At 49.2% G+C, this 9899-nt stretch overlaps 1 protein-coding gene across 1 annotated transcript; it reads right to left on the bottom strand.

The window, feature by feature from the left end:
- Window positions 1–1787: 1787 nt before the first annotated feature.
- On the bottom strand, window positions 1788–5061 carry LOC121467688. The gene is made up of 2 exons (XM_041709793.1): window positions 4514–5061; window positions 1788–1927 (listed from the first exon to the last, which is right to left on the bottom strand). The coding sequence occupies exons 1-2, from the start codon at window positions 5045–5047 to the stop codon at window positions 1913–1915; spliced, it is 549 nt and encodes a 182-aa protein (XP_041565727.1). The 5' UTR covers window positions 5048–5061; the 3' UTR covers window positions 1788–1912.
- Between the last annotated feature and the right edge of the window lie 4838 nt (window positions 5062–9899).

Here is a 9899-nt window from a genome sequence, read left to right as displayed (position 1 = left end):
ACATTTATTTATGTCAGGAGTGGTTGCTGTAAGAGGTCGACCCGGTTCCCAGAGTATGACACGTAAGCGGGTTCAGTGAAATCGAATCGGTATGCGTTTATTAAGAATTATTTGTTACATAGGATATATATATATATATAGTTCGTGCTGCAGGGGCTTGTCCGCCCGTAGGTTGCCGGGGTCTTCTTCCGTGTCGTCGTTCGGCGTCGTCGTTGGCCGTCGTCGTCCCGGTGGCGGCGGCGTCGGCGGCGGCGGCGGCGGGTACCCTGTGGATGAGAAAGGAAAACAGCCACGTCCCTCTGGGCTATGCTTATGTCTAGGAGGATGAGACAGTTTGGAGGCCGCTTGGGTCTGCTAGTTTCGAGAAGAGGGTGGAGCCGCTTAGGTCTGCCAGTTCCGAAAAGAGGATGGAGGCCGCTTGGGTCTACCAGGGAATGAGAAGTGTGGCGACCACTAGGGGTCGGCCTCGCCGATCTGATCGGTGCTAGTTCCGGGCGCGCAGGGCCGGCGGTGGGCCTCGGAGAACCGAGTGGTGGTCAGGGCGCGTTGCGGACCGACGCAACCCGGGTGAGAACCAGGTGGGATCGGTTCGGCAGACGGCCGAGGAGCGCCTCGGAGAACCGAGTGGTGGAGTTCCCAAAAGATCGGGTGTAACTAATGACGGTCGGTCTTGGGGGGTGGGATCCCAAAGCTCGGATATCACTGATGACGGCCGGTCCTTAGGGGGGTGGGGAGAAGGGAAAGGGGGGGGAAACAACTAACTACAATATATTGGGTGGACGGGGTACTAGACCCTATCCCAAAAAAGACTCCGCAGTTAACTCCCAGAGAAGTTTGCTCACTCCAAAGGGAAAGCCTTACCTTCTCCGATCGCCGTCGGCCGCAGAGTGATCTGTATGGGCCCCGGCGCCCTTTTTATATCCTCCCGGCCCTCGCCAGTGTGACTGTAGTTTCATAATCCTATAGCCATGGCCATACCGCGTGTGGCTTGTGGTGGCTATTGGTCAGTGTGACCGTTTCCTTGGTTTGGCGCGCCCGCCCGGATATTTAAATTTGAATATTTCCATTTAACTTAAATTTATTTCGGCTTCTTGCCTTTGAACTTATAATTATTTCGGCTTTTTACCTTTGAACTTATAACTATTTCGGCTTCTTGCCTACTTAACGACTATCTATAGCTACTGCTTATGTTATTATATCTACTTTGTGCGCTCCTGAGCGTCACACCTCCCCCCCTCTTGAGAAGGCACGAAGTGTCTTATCGTGATGCGGCTTCCCCTTCCAAAGATGACCTTCCACGTCTTCTGGTCGTCCTTCACTAGGATACTCTGCTGTTTCCCCTTTCTCCTCCTGTTCCATCTCTCTTTGATTTCGTTGACCGCCCTGGCTGACATCGTCGCATCTCTGGGTACGATCCACCCCATATCGTTTGTGAAACACTCCACTCGTGGCGCCTGTGCGTCTGGGCGTGCCTCTGTCTCCTGGCTTGGTGTTGCTTTCTCTGCCTGTGCATCCGCCGCTTGTGTATCCATGTCCATCGGGTGTAGCTCCAGGATGTCCCGGTCTGGCGACGGTGTCCTTGCCCGTTCTCCCTGTTGTTCCTGGACACTTCCGTCGGTCACCGCCTCAAGAGAGCTGCGAGGAACATGGGCGATACGGGTCCGTCCGCCTCTATCGGTCGCCACGGCCGTTCTTGCTGGCGGTCGGGCTGTCTGTCGCTCCTCTGGTCGTGACTGCTCTTCTCTTTGTGCCAGAGCTAGCATGCACATTGGTGGTCTGAAGCGAGTCGGTGCTGTCCTGACCCGTATGCCCGCCCCTGCTGGTCTCGCCGGTATCAACCTCGCCGTTCGCCTTTCTTGCTGCAGCCGTGTGCTGCTCTCCCGGAACTTCTTCTTTGTGACGTCGAATTTGTTCATGTTGTTGTTTTCTGAAATTAATAATACATCGTTTGAGTTACCTTTTGTTTCTTTCTTATCCCGGTTGGTTAGTTCATGGTTAGTGTCAATATACATATTTACATCTCCGATGTATGCGCGTTTTGCTTTCTTCGATTTACAATTTTTTAATATAACTATCACCGGTGAACAAAATTTGTCTACTACCCACGGCCCGTCATATTTCGGTGCTAATTTAGCGTTGAATTTTTCCGCTGCGTTGGATAGGTAGTGTGTTTTGCACCAGACGAGCTGTCCTACACTTGGCTTCCACTCTCTTTTACGTAGGTCGTAATGGTGTTTTTGTATCTCTGCTGCTCCTTCCATGTTCTCGATCGCTTCGCTTCTGATGCATTGTAGTCTCTTCCACCTTGCTGCTACTGTTTCTGTCGCTAATCCTGACCCTTTGGTGACCTTGTCGAACAGTGCTCCCGGCAGTCGAAGTTCTCTTCCATACAGTATTTGGGCTGGGCTGAATCCCGTTGATTCGGATGTGCTGCTGTTGTATGCTAGCATTAGCTCCGGCAGATTCTCGTCCCACCTAGTTTGTTCCTCCCCTGCCATTTGTGATATCATGGTTTTTATGGTTCGGTTTGTTCTTTCGGATGGGTTCTGCTGCGGCGTATATGGCGTCGTGAATTGTTGCTGTATGCCCCACTGTTCCATGGCGGTCTTTATTTTTCCTCCCGTAAACTGGACCCCATTGTCTGATATCAGTGTTTTTGGCGCACCCACTCTGGCGATTATCCGCTCACGAAATATTTTCAGGAATGCCTCTGCCGTTGCGCTCCTTATTGCCGCGAGTTCAGTCCATTTAGAAAATCTATCCACTATCACTATTAGTGTGGTGTTTCCATGCTTCGTGCGTGGTAGAGGCCCGACGAAGTCGACACATACGGTTTCCCACGGTGCTTCGGTTATTCTTGTCAGCATTTTCCCTGCGGTTTTTTGTTGAGATAATTTGTATCACTGGCAGCTCTCGCACGCCTTTACGAATTTGACAATGTCCTTCCGCATTCTGGGCCAAAAATATCGTTGCATAATTTTCCTCTGTGTTTTTAATATCTCCATGTGCCCCGCTGTTGTGTTGCAGTGGTTTTCTTTAAGCACCGTTTGAATCTCGCTTTGTGAAATGCACAGCTTCCATGGTTGTCTGTCCCTTTCTCTCCCGCATCTTTTGTAGAGTCTTTCTCCTTCTATTCTGAATTCTTTGATGCTCGGGTCTTTCTGCGCCTCCTCGTATGCCTCCTTCAACCAGTCGCCCTGACAGTTCGCGGACTTTATTTCTACTGGTGGGGCCCTGGACAATGCGTCTGCTACTGAACGGTTGTAGTCCGAGCGCCCATCTGGCTACCCTCTCTGAAGGGCTTTCTATGGAGTTTAGCGATTTCAACGCTAGGTGACCCGTCACCACTACAAATCGGTATCCTTCCAGATACATTTTGTATTTGTTGATGCTCCAGTAGATTGCCAGGCACTCTTTTTCTGTGGCGCTATAGTTTCGCTCTTCCTTGCTCAGCTTCCGGCTTGCGTATGAGATGACATGTTCCCCCTCGGAGTCTTCCTGGGTTAATAATGCTCCTATCCCCAGCTCGCTTGCGTCTGTCTGTAGCTTGAATTGTTTGGTGAAGTCTGGGCATGCTAGTACTGGTGCCATTGTTAAACTTTCTTTAATCTTCTCGAACGCCTCTTGATGTTCTGTCCGCCATTCGAATTTTTTTCCTTTCTTTACCAGTTCTTGTAGGGCGCTTGCTTTCTCCGTGAACCCTGGGATGAATTTCCTGTACCATGATGCCATCCCTAAAAAGCTGTGTACTTCCTTAGTGCCTTTTGGGGCTGGTAATTCTCGAATGGCTGCCACTTTCTCCGGGTCCGTCCTGATGCCTCTGTCGGTTACAATGTGTCCCAAGTATTTTAGCTCGGTTTGGAAGAAATGACACTTTTCCGCATTTATCTTTAGGTTTGCCGCTTGCAACCTTCTGAAAACCTCTCTTAATTTCTCCAAGTGTTCTTTTTTGTTTCTTCCGATTACCACGATATCGTCCAGGTATGCGAACGCGAATGGCTCCATCTCTGGGCCTATGACCGTATCTAGAGCTCTCTTTAATGTGGCTGGTGCTGTCGTGAGTCCGAACGGCATGACCTTCCACTGGAACAAGACTCGTCCCGGTACTGTGAACGCTGTGTATTGTCGACTGAGACCTTCCATTGGTATCTGCCAATACCCCGATTTCAGGTCTAGCGTACTTATGAACTTTGCTTCTCTTAGCTGGTTTAATATAAAGTCCATCCTTGGTACCGGGTAGGCGTCTTTTTCTGTTCTTTCGTTCAACAGTCGATAGTCCACACACATTCTCCACTCGTTGTTCTTCTTTTTTACCAATACTACTGGCGCGCTGTATGGGCTGTGCGATGGTTCAATCAACCCTAGTGCCAGCAATTCATTCACTTGTTCATTTATTATCGCTTGTTGTTTCGGGTTCCGTGGGTAGTATATTTGTTTTACCGGTCTGTCGTCCTTCATGTAAATTTTATGTGTCGTGATATTACTGGTTCCCTTCATTCCCTCGAATACTTGCCTTTGTTGTTCCAGAAATTTGCTGATTTCCTCCTCCGTCGGTTTCGTATCGTCTGTGCTCTGCTCGGGTTCTATTTCTCCTTGTGTTGTCTCTGCCTCGGTGATATCTAATTCCAGGTTGCCGCATTGGATTCTTGTGCGTGTTTTGGCCAGAAAGTCTATTCCTAATAATATTCCTCCTGTCACCTGATTTAAGATGAGGAAGTCCAACTCGAATTCTTCTCCTGCGAACTGTATGTTGGTTGTAAAGTCTCCATCCGATCTTTGCTTTGATCCGTTCGCTAATGTTATTTCTGTCCTTCCCTTCCTCCATTTTCCATATTTTCTCAATGTATCTTCTCTTGCTGATCACACTTCGTGGAGCTCCTGTGTCCACTGTTCCTTTTGCTTTTACTGGTCCGATTTTTACTGTGGCAAATATTTGGAATCCGTCACAACTTAATTGTTCCCCTGTCGCTGGTATTTGTTTTTGGTCCTGAGCTACCAGCGTTACCTGCTCAGGCCTCTGGCGTTTCCCGCTCCAGCTCGGCAACATTCCGTTGTTCTTGTTCCATTTCTGCCGCATACGCAGCAAAACAGTCTTGGGGGGGTTTGTGCAGGTTCTTGCGGCGTGCCCTGTTCCTCCGCATCTTATGCAGATTTCCGACGTCAAGTTCTGGTTTCCTGTTTTTATTGGTCTGTTGGTTCCTTCCATAGTTTCTATTTCTTCCACTTCTTCTGCCAACCTCAGGAATTCTGTTAATGTTTTAAATCCCGACCGTCTCGTGTAGAGCTTTATTTTACTTCTGCAGTTTCTGTATATCCGGTCCAGCTTTGTCTCTTCTGAATACTCTGTAAATCTCATTAGTTTCCTCAGGTTCATTGCGTATTCCCTTGTTGGTTCTGTTTCTCGCTGCCGTAGTTGAGTGATTTGTGTTTCCAACTGTTCCTGATATCTTGGTGGCAAAAAGTATTCTAACAGTTCCTCCCTGAGGTCCTCCCATGTCCTTATCTGGCTCGGTGTGGTGTTCCACCAGTCCACTGCTACTCCTTCTAGGATGAATGGCATCGTCTGGATCAGGGCATCTTTGTGTATGCCGTAGCCTTTGGCTCATTCCTCCATCTTGCTGATGAATTCCAAGGGATTGGTTGCTCCTTGGTAGCGGATCCCCCAACTCCTTACTCGGTCTAAGATTTCCACTTCTACCTTTCTGTCCGGTGTGTCTGGAGTTTCCGATTCCCGCCGTGGTGGGGTGTTGGTTTGTTTGACCCGTATGTCGATCTGGTTCGCCATTGTGTTGAGTTCCTCCGCTGGTGTGCTGTTCTGATCCGTTGCTCCTTTTTCCTTCTTGTGCTTCTCTGCTAGTACTCCTAGTCTTTGCATTATCGTCTCCGTGTGGTTTGGGTTCTTTGCGAATGCTGACAGTATCTGTCTTAGCTCCTCCACTTTTCCTGTTGTGTCTAATCCGAACTCTCTTGCGTACTTGATCAGATCCACCTTAGTTGCTAGGTACACCCACGTCGACATAACTCTGTACCGATGTCTTTCTCTTTGCAACCACTTTAACCTGCTCGGGCGCCATGTAACGATCCTGCTTTGCTGAGGTAGTTCAACGGTGTCCAGGGGCTCGTTCCAATATTTATTTATGTCAGGAGTGGTTGCTGTAAGAGGTCGACCCGGTTCCCAAAGTATGACACGTAAGCGGGTTCAGTGAAATCGAATCGGTATGCGTTTATTAAGAATTATTTGTTACATAGGATATATATATATATATAGTTCGTGCTGCAGGGGCTTGTCCGCCCGTAGGTTGCCGGGGTCTTCTTCCGTGTCGTCGTTCGGCGTCGTCGTTGGCCGTCGTCGTCCCGGTGGCGGCGGCGTCGGCGGCGGTGGCTGCGGCGGGTACCCTGTGGATGAGAAAGGAAAACAGCCACGTCCCTCTGGGCTATGCTTATGTCTAGGAGGATGAGACAGTTTGGAGGCCGCTTGGGTCTGCTAGTTTCGAGAAGAGGGTGGAGCCGCTTAGGTCTGCCAGTTCCGAAAAGAGGATGCAGGCCGCTTGGGTCTACCAGGGAATGAGAAGTGTGGCGACCACTAGGGGTCGGCCTCGCCGATCTGATCGGTCCTAGTTCCGGGCGCGCAGGGCCGGCGGTGGGCCTCGGAGAACCGAGTGGTGGTCAGGGCGCGTTGCGGACCGACGCAACCCGGGTGAGAACCAGGTGGGATCGGTTCGGCAGACGGCCGAGGAGCGCCTCGGAGAACCGAGTGGTGGAGTCCCCAAAAGATCGGGTGAAACTAATGACGGTCGGTCTTGGGGTGTGGGATCCCAAAGGTCGGATATCACTGATGACGGCCGGTCCTTAGGGGGTGGGGAGAAGGGGAAGGGGGGAAACAACTAACTACAATGTATTGGGTGGACGGGGTACTAGACCCTATCCCGAAAAAGACTCCGCAGTTAACTCCCAGAGAAGTTTGCTCACTCCAAAGGGTAAGCCTTCTCCGATCGCCGTCGGCCGCAGAGTGATCTGTATGGGCCCCGGCGCCCTTTTTATATCCTCCCGGCCCTCGCCAGTGTGACTGTAGTTTCATAATCCTTCCATGCTTCGTGCGTGGTAGAGGTCCGACGAAGTCGACACATACGGTTTCCCACGGTGCTTCGGTTATTCTTGTCAGCATTTTCCCTGCGGTTTTTTGTTGAGATAATTTGTATCACTGGCAGCTCTCGCACGCCTTTACGAATTTGACAATGTCCTTCCGCATTCTGGGCCAAAAATATCGTTGCATAATTTTCCTCTGTGTTTTTAATATCTCCATGTGCCCCGCTGTTGTGTTGCAGTGGTTTTCTTTAAGCACCGTTTGAATCTCGCTTTGTGAAATGCACAGCTTCCATGGTTGTCTGTCCCTTTCTCTCCCGCATCTTTTGTAGAGTCTTTCTCCTTCTATTCTGAATTCTTTGATGCTCGGGTCTTTCTGCGCCTCCTCGTATGCCTCCTTCAACCAGTCGCCCTGACAGTTCGCAGACTTTATTTCTACTGGTGGGGCCCTGGACAATGCGTCTGCTACTGAACGGTTGTAGTCCGAGCGCCCATCTGGCTACCCTCCCTGAAGGGCTTTCTATGGAGTTTAGCGATTTCAACGCTAGGTGATCCGTCACCACTACAAATCGGTATCCTTCCAGATACATTTTGTATTTGTTGATGCTCCAGTAGATTGCCAGGCACTCTTTTTCTGTGGCGCTATAGTTTCGCTCTTCCTTGCTCAGCTTCCGGCTTGCGTATGAGATGACATGTTCCCCCTCGGAGTCTTCCTGGGTTAATACTGCTCCTATCCCCAGCTCGCTTGCGTCTGTCTGTAGCTTGAATTGTTTGGTGAAGTCTGGGCATGCTAGTACTGGTGCCGTTGTTAAACTTTCTTTAATCTTCTCGAACGCCTCTTGATGTTCTGTCCGCCATTCGAATTTTTTTTCCTTTCTTTACCAGTTCTTGTAGGGCGCTTGCTTTCTCCGTGAACCCTGGGATGAATTTCCTGTACCATGATGCCATCCCTAAAAAGCTGTGTACTTCCTTAGTGCCTTTTGGGGCTGGTAATTCTCGAATGGCTGCCACTTTCTCCGGGTCCGTCCTGATGCCTCTGTCGGTTACAATGTGTCCCAAGTATTTTAGCTCGGTTTGGAAGAAATGACACTTTTCCGCATTTATCTTTAGGTTTGCCGCTTGCAACCTTCTGAAAACCTCTCTTAATTTCTCCAAGTGTTCTTTTTTGTTTCTTCCGATTACCACGATATCGTCCAGGTATGCGAACGCGAATGGCTCCATCTCTGGGCCTATGACCGTATCTAGAGCTCTCTTTAATGTGGCTGGTGCTGTCGTGAGTCCGAACGGCATGACCTTCCACTGGAACAAGACTCGTCCCGGTACTGTGAACGCTGTGTATTGTCGACTGAGACCTTCCATTGGTATCTGCCAATACCCCGATTTCAGGTCTAGCGTACTTATGAACTTTGCTTCTCTTAGCTGGTTTAATATAAAGTCCATCCTTGGTACCGGGTAGGCGTCTTTTTCTGTTCTTTCGTTCAACAGTCGATAGTCCACACACATTCTCCACTCGTTGTTCTTCTTTTTTACCAATACTACTGGCGCGCTGTATGGGCTGTGCGATGGTTCAATCAACCCTAGTGCCAGCAATTCATCCACTTGTTCATTTATTATCGCTTGTTGTTTCGGGTTCCGTGGGTAGTATATTTGTTTTACCGGTCTGTCGTCCTTCATGTAAATTTTATGTGTCGTGATATTACTGGTTCCCTTCATTCCCTCGAATACTTGCCTTTGTTGTTCCAGAAATTTGCTGATTTCCTCCTCCGTCGGTTTCGTATCGTCTGTGCTCTGCTCGGGTTCTATTTCTCCTTGTGTTGTCTCTGCCTCGGTGATATCTAATTCCAGGTTGCCGCATTGGATTCTTGTGCGTGTTTTGGCCAGAAAGTCTATTCCTAATAATATTCCTCCTGTCACCTGATTTAAGATGAGGAAGTCCAACTCGAATTCTTCTCCTGCGAACTGTATGTTGGTTGTAAAGTCTCCATCCGATCTTTGCTTTGATCCGTTCGCTAATGTTATTTCTGTCCTTCCCTTCCTCCATTTTCCATATTTTCTCAATGTATCTTCTCTTGCTGATCACACTTCGTGGAGCTCCTGTGTCCACTGTTCCTTTTGCTTTTACTGGTCCGATTTTTACTGTGGCAAATATTTGGAATCCGTCACAACTTAATTGTTCCCCTGTCGCTGGTATTTGTTTTTGGTCCTGAGCTACCAGCGTTACCTGCTCAGGCCTCTGGCGTTTCCCGCTCCAGCTCGGCAACATTCCGTTGTTCTTGTTCCATTTCTGCCGCATACGCAGCAAAACAGTCTTGGGGGGTTTGTGCAGGTTCTTGCGGCGTGCCCTGTTCCTCCGCATCTTATGCAGATTTCCGACGTCAAGTTCTGGTTTCCTGTTTTTATTGGTCTGTTGGTTCCTTCCATAGTTTCTATTTCTTCCACTTCTTCTGCCAACCTCAGGAATTCTGTTAATGTTTTAAATCCCGACCGTCTCGTGTAGAGCTTTATTTTACTTCTGCAGTTTCTGTATATCCGGTCCAGCTTTGTCTCTTCTGAATACTCTGTAAATCTCATTAGTTTCCTCAGGTTCATTGCGTATTCCCTTGTTGGTTCTGTTTCTCGCTGCCGTAGTTGAGTGATTTGTGTTTCCAACTGTTCCTGATATCTTGGTGGCAAAAGTATTCTAACAGTTCCTCCCTGAGGTCCTCCCATGTCCTTATCTGGCTCGGTGTGGTGTTCCACCAGTCCACTGCTACTCCTTCTAGGATGAATGGCATCGTCTGGATCAGGGCATCTTTGTGTATGCCGTAGCCTTTGGC

This window comes from Drosophila elegans, unplaced genomic scaffold (genome assembly GCF_018152505.1).
Source record: "Drosophila elegans isolate 14027-0461.03 unplaced genomic scaffold, ASM1815250v1 contig_512, whole genome shotgun sequence".
NCBI classification, from domain to species: Eukaryota; Metazoa; Arthropoda; class Insecta; order Diptera; family Drosophilidae; genus Drosophila; species Drosophila elegans.
The sequence above is the reverse complement of the archived record's forward strand: the minus strand, read 5'-3'. Positions and strand labels throughout refer to the sequence as shown.

Excerpts from the sequence above, each read along its gene's own strand:
- LOC121467688 (XM_041709793.1), bottom strand. The coding sequence starts at position 5,047 with ATGTTGCCGAGCTGGAGCGGGAAACGCCAGAGGCCTGAGCAGGTAACG.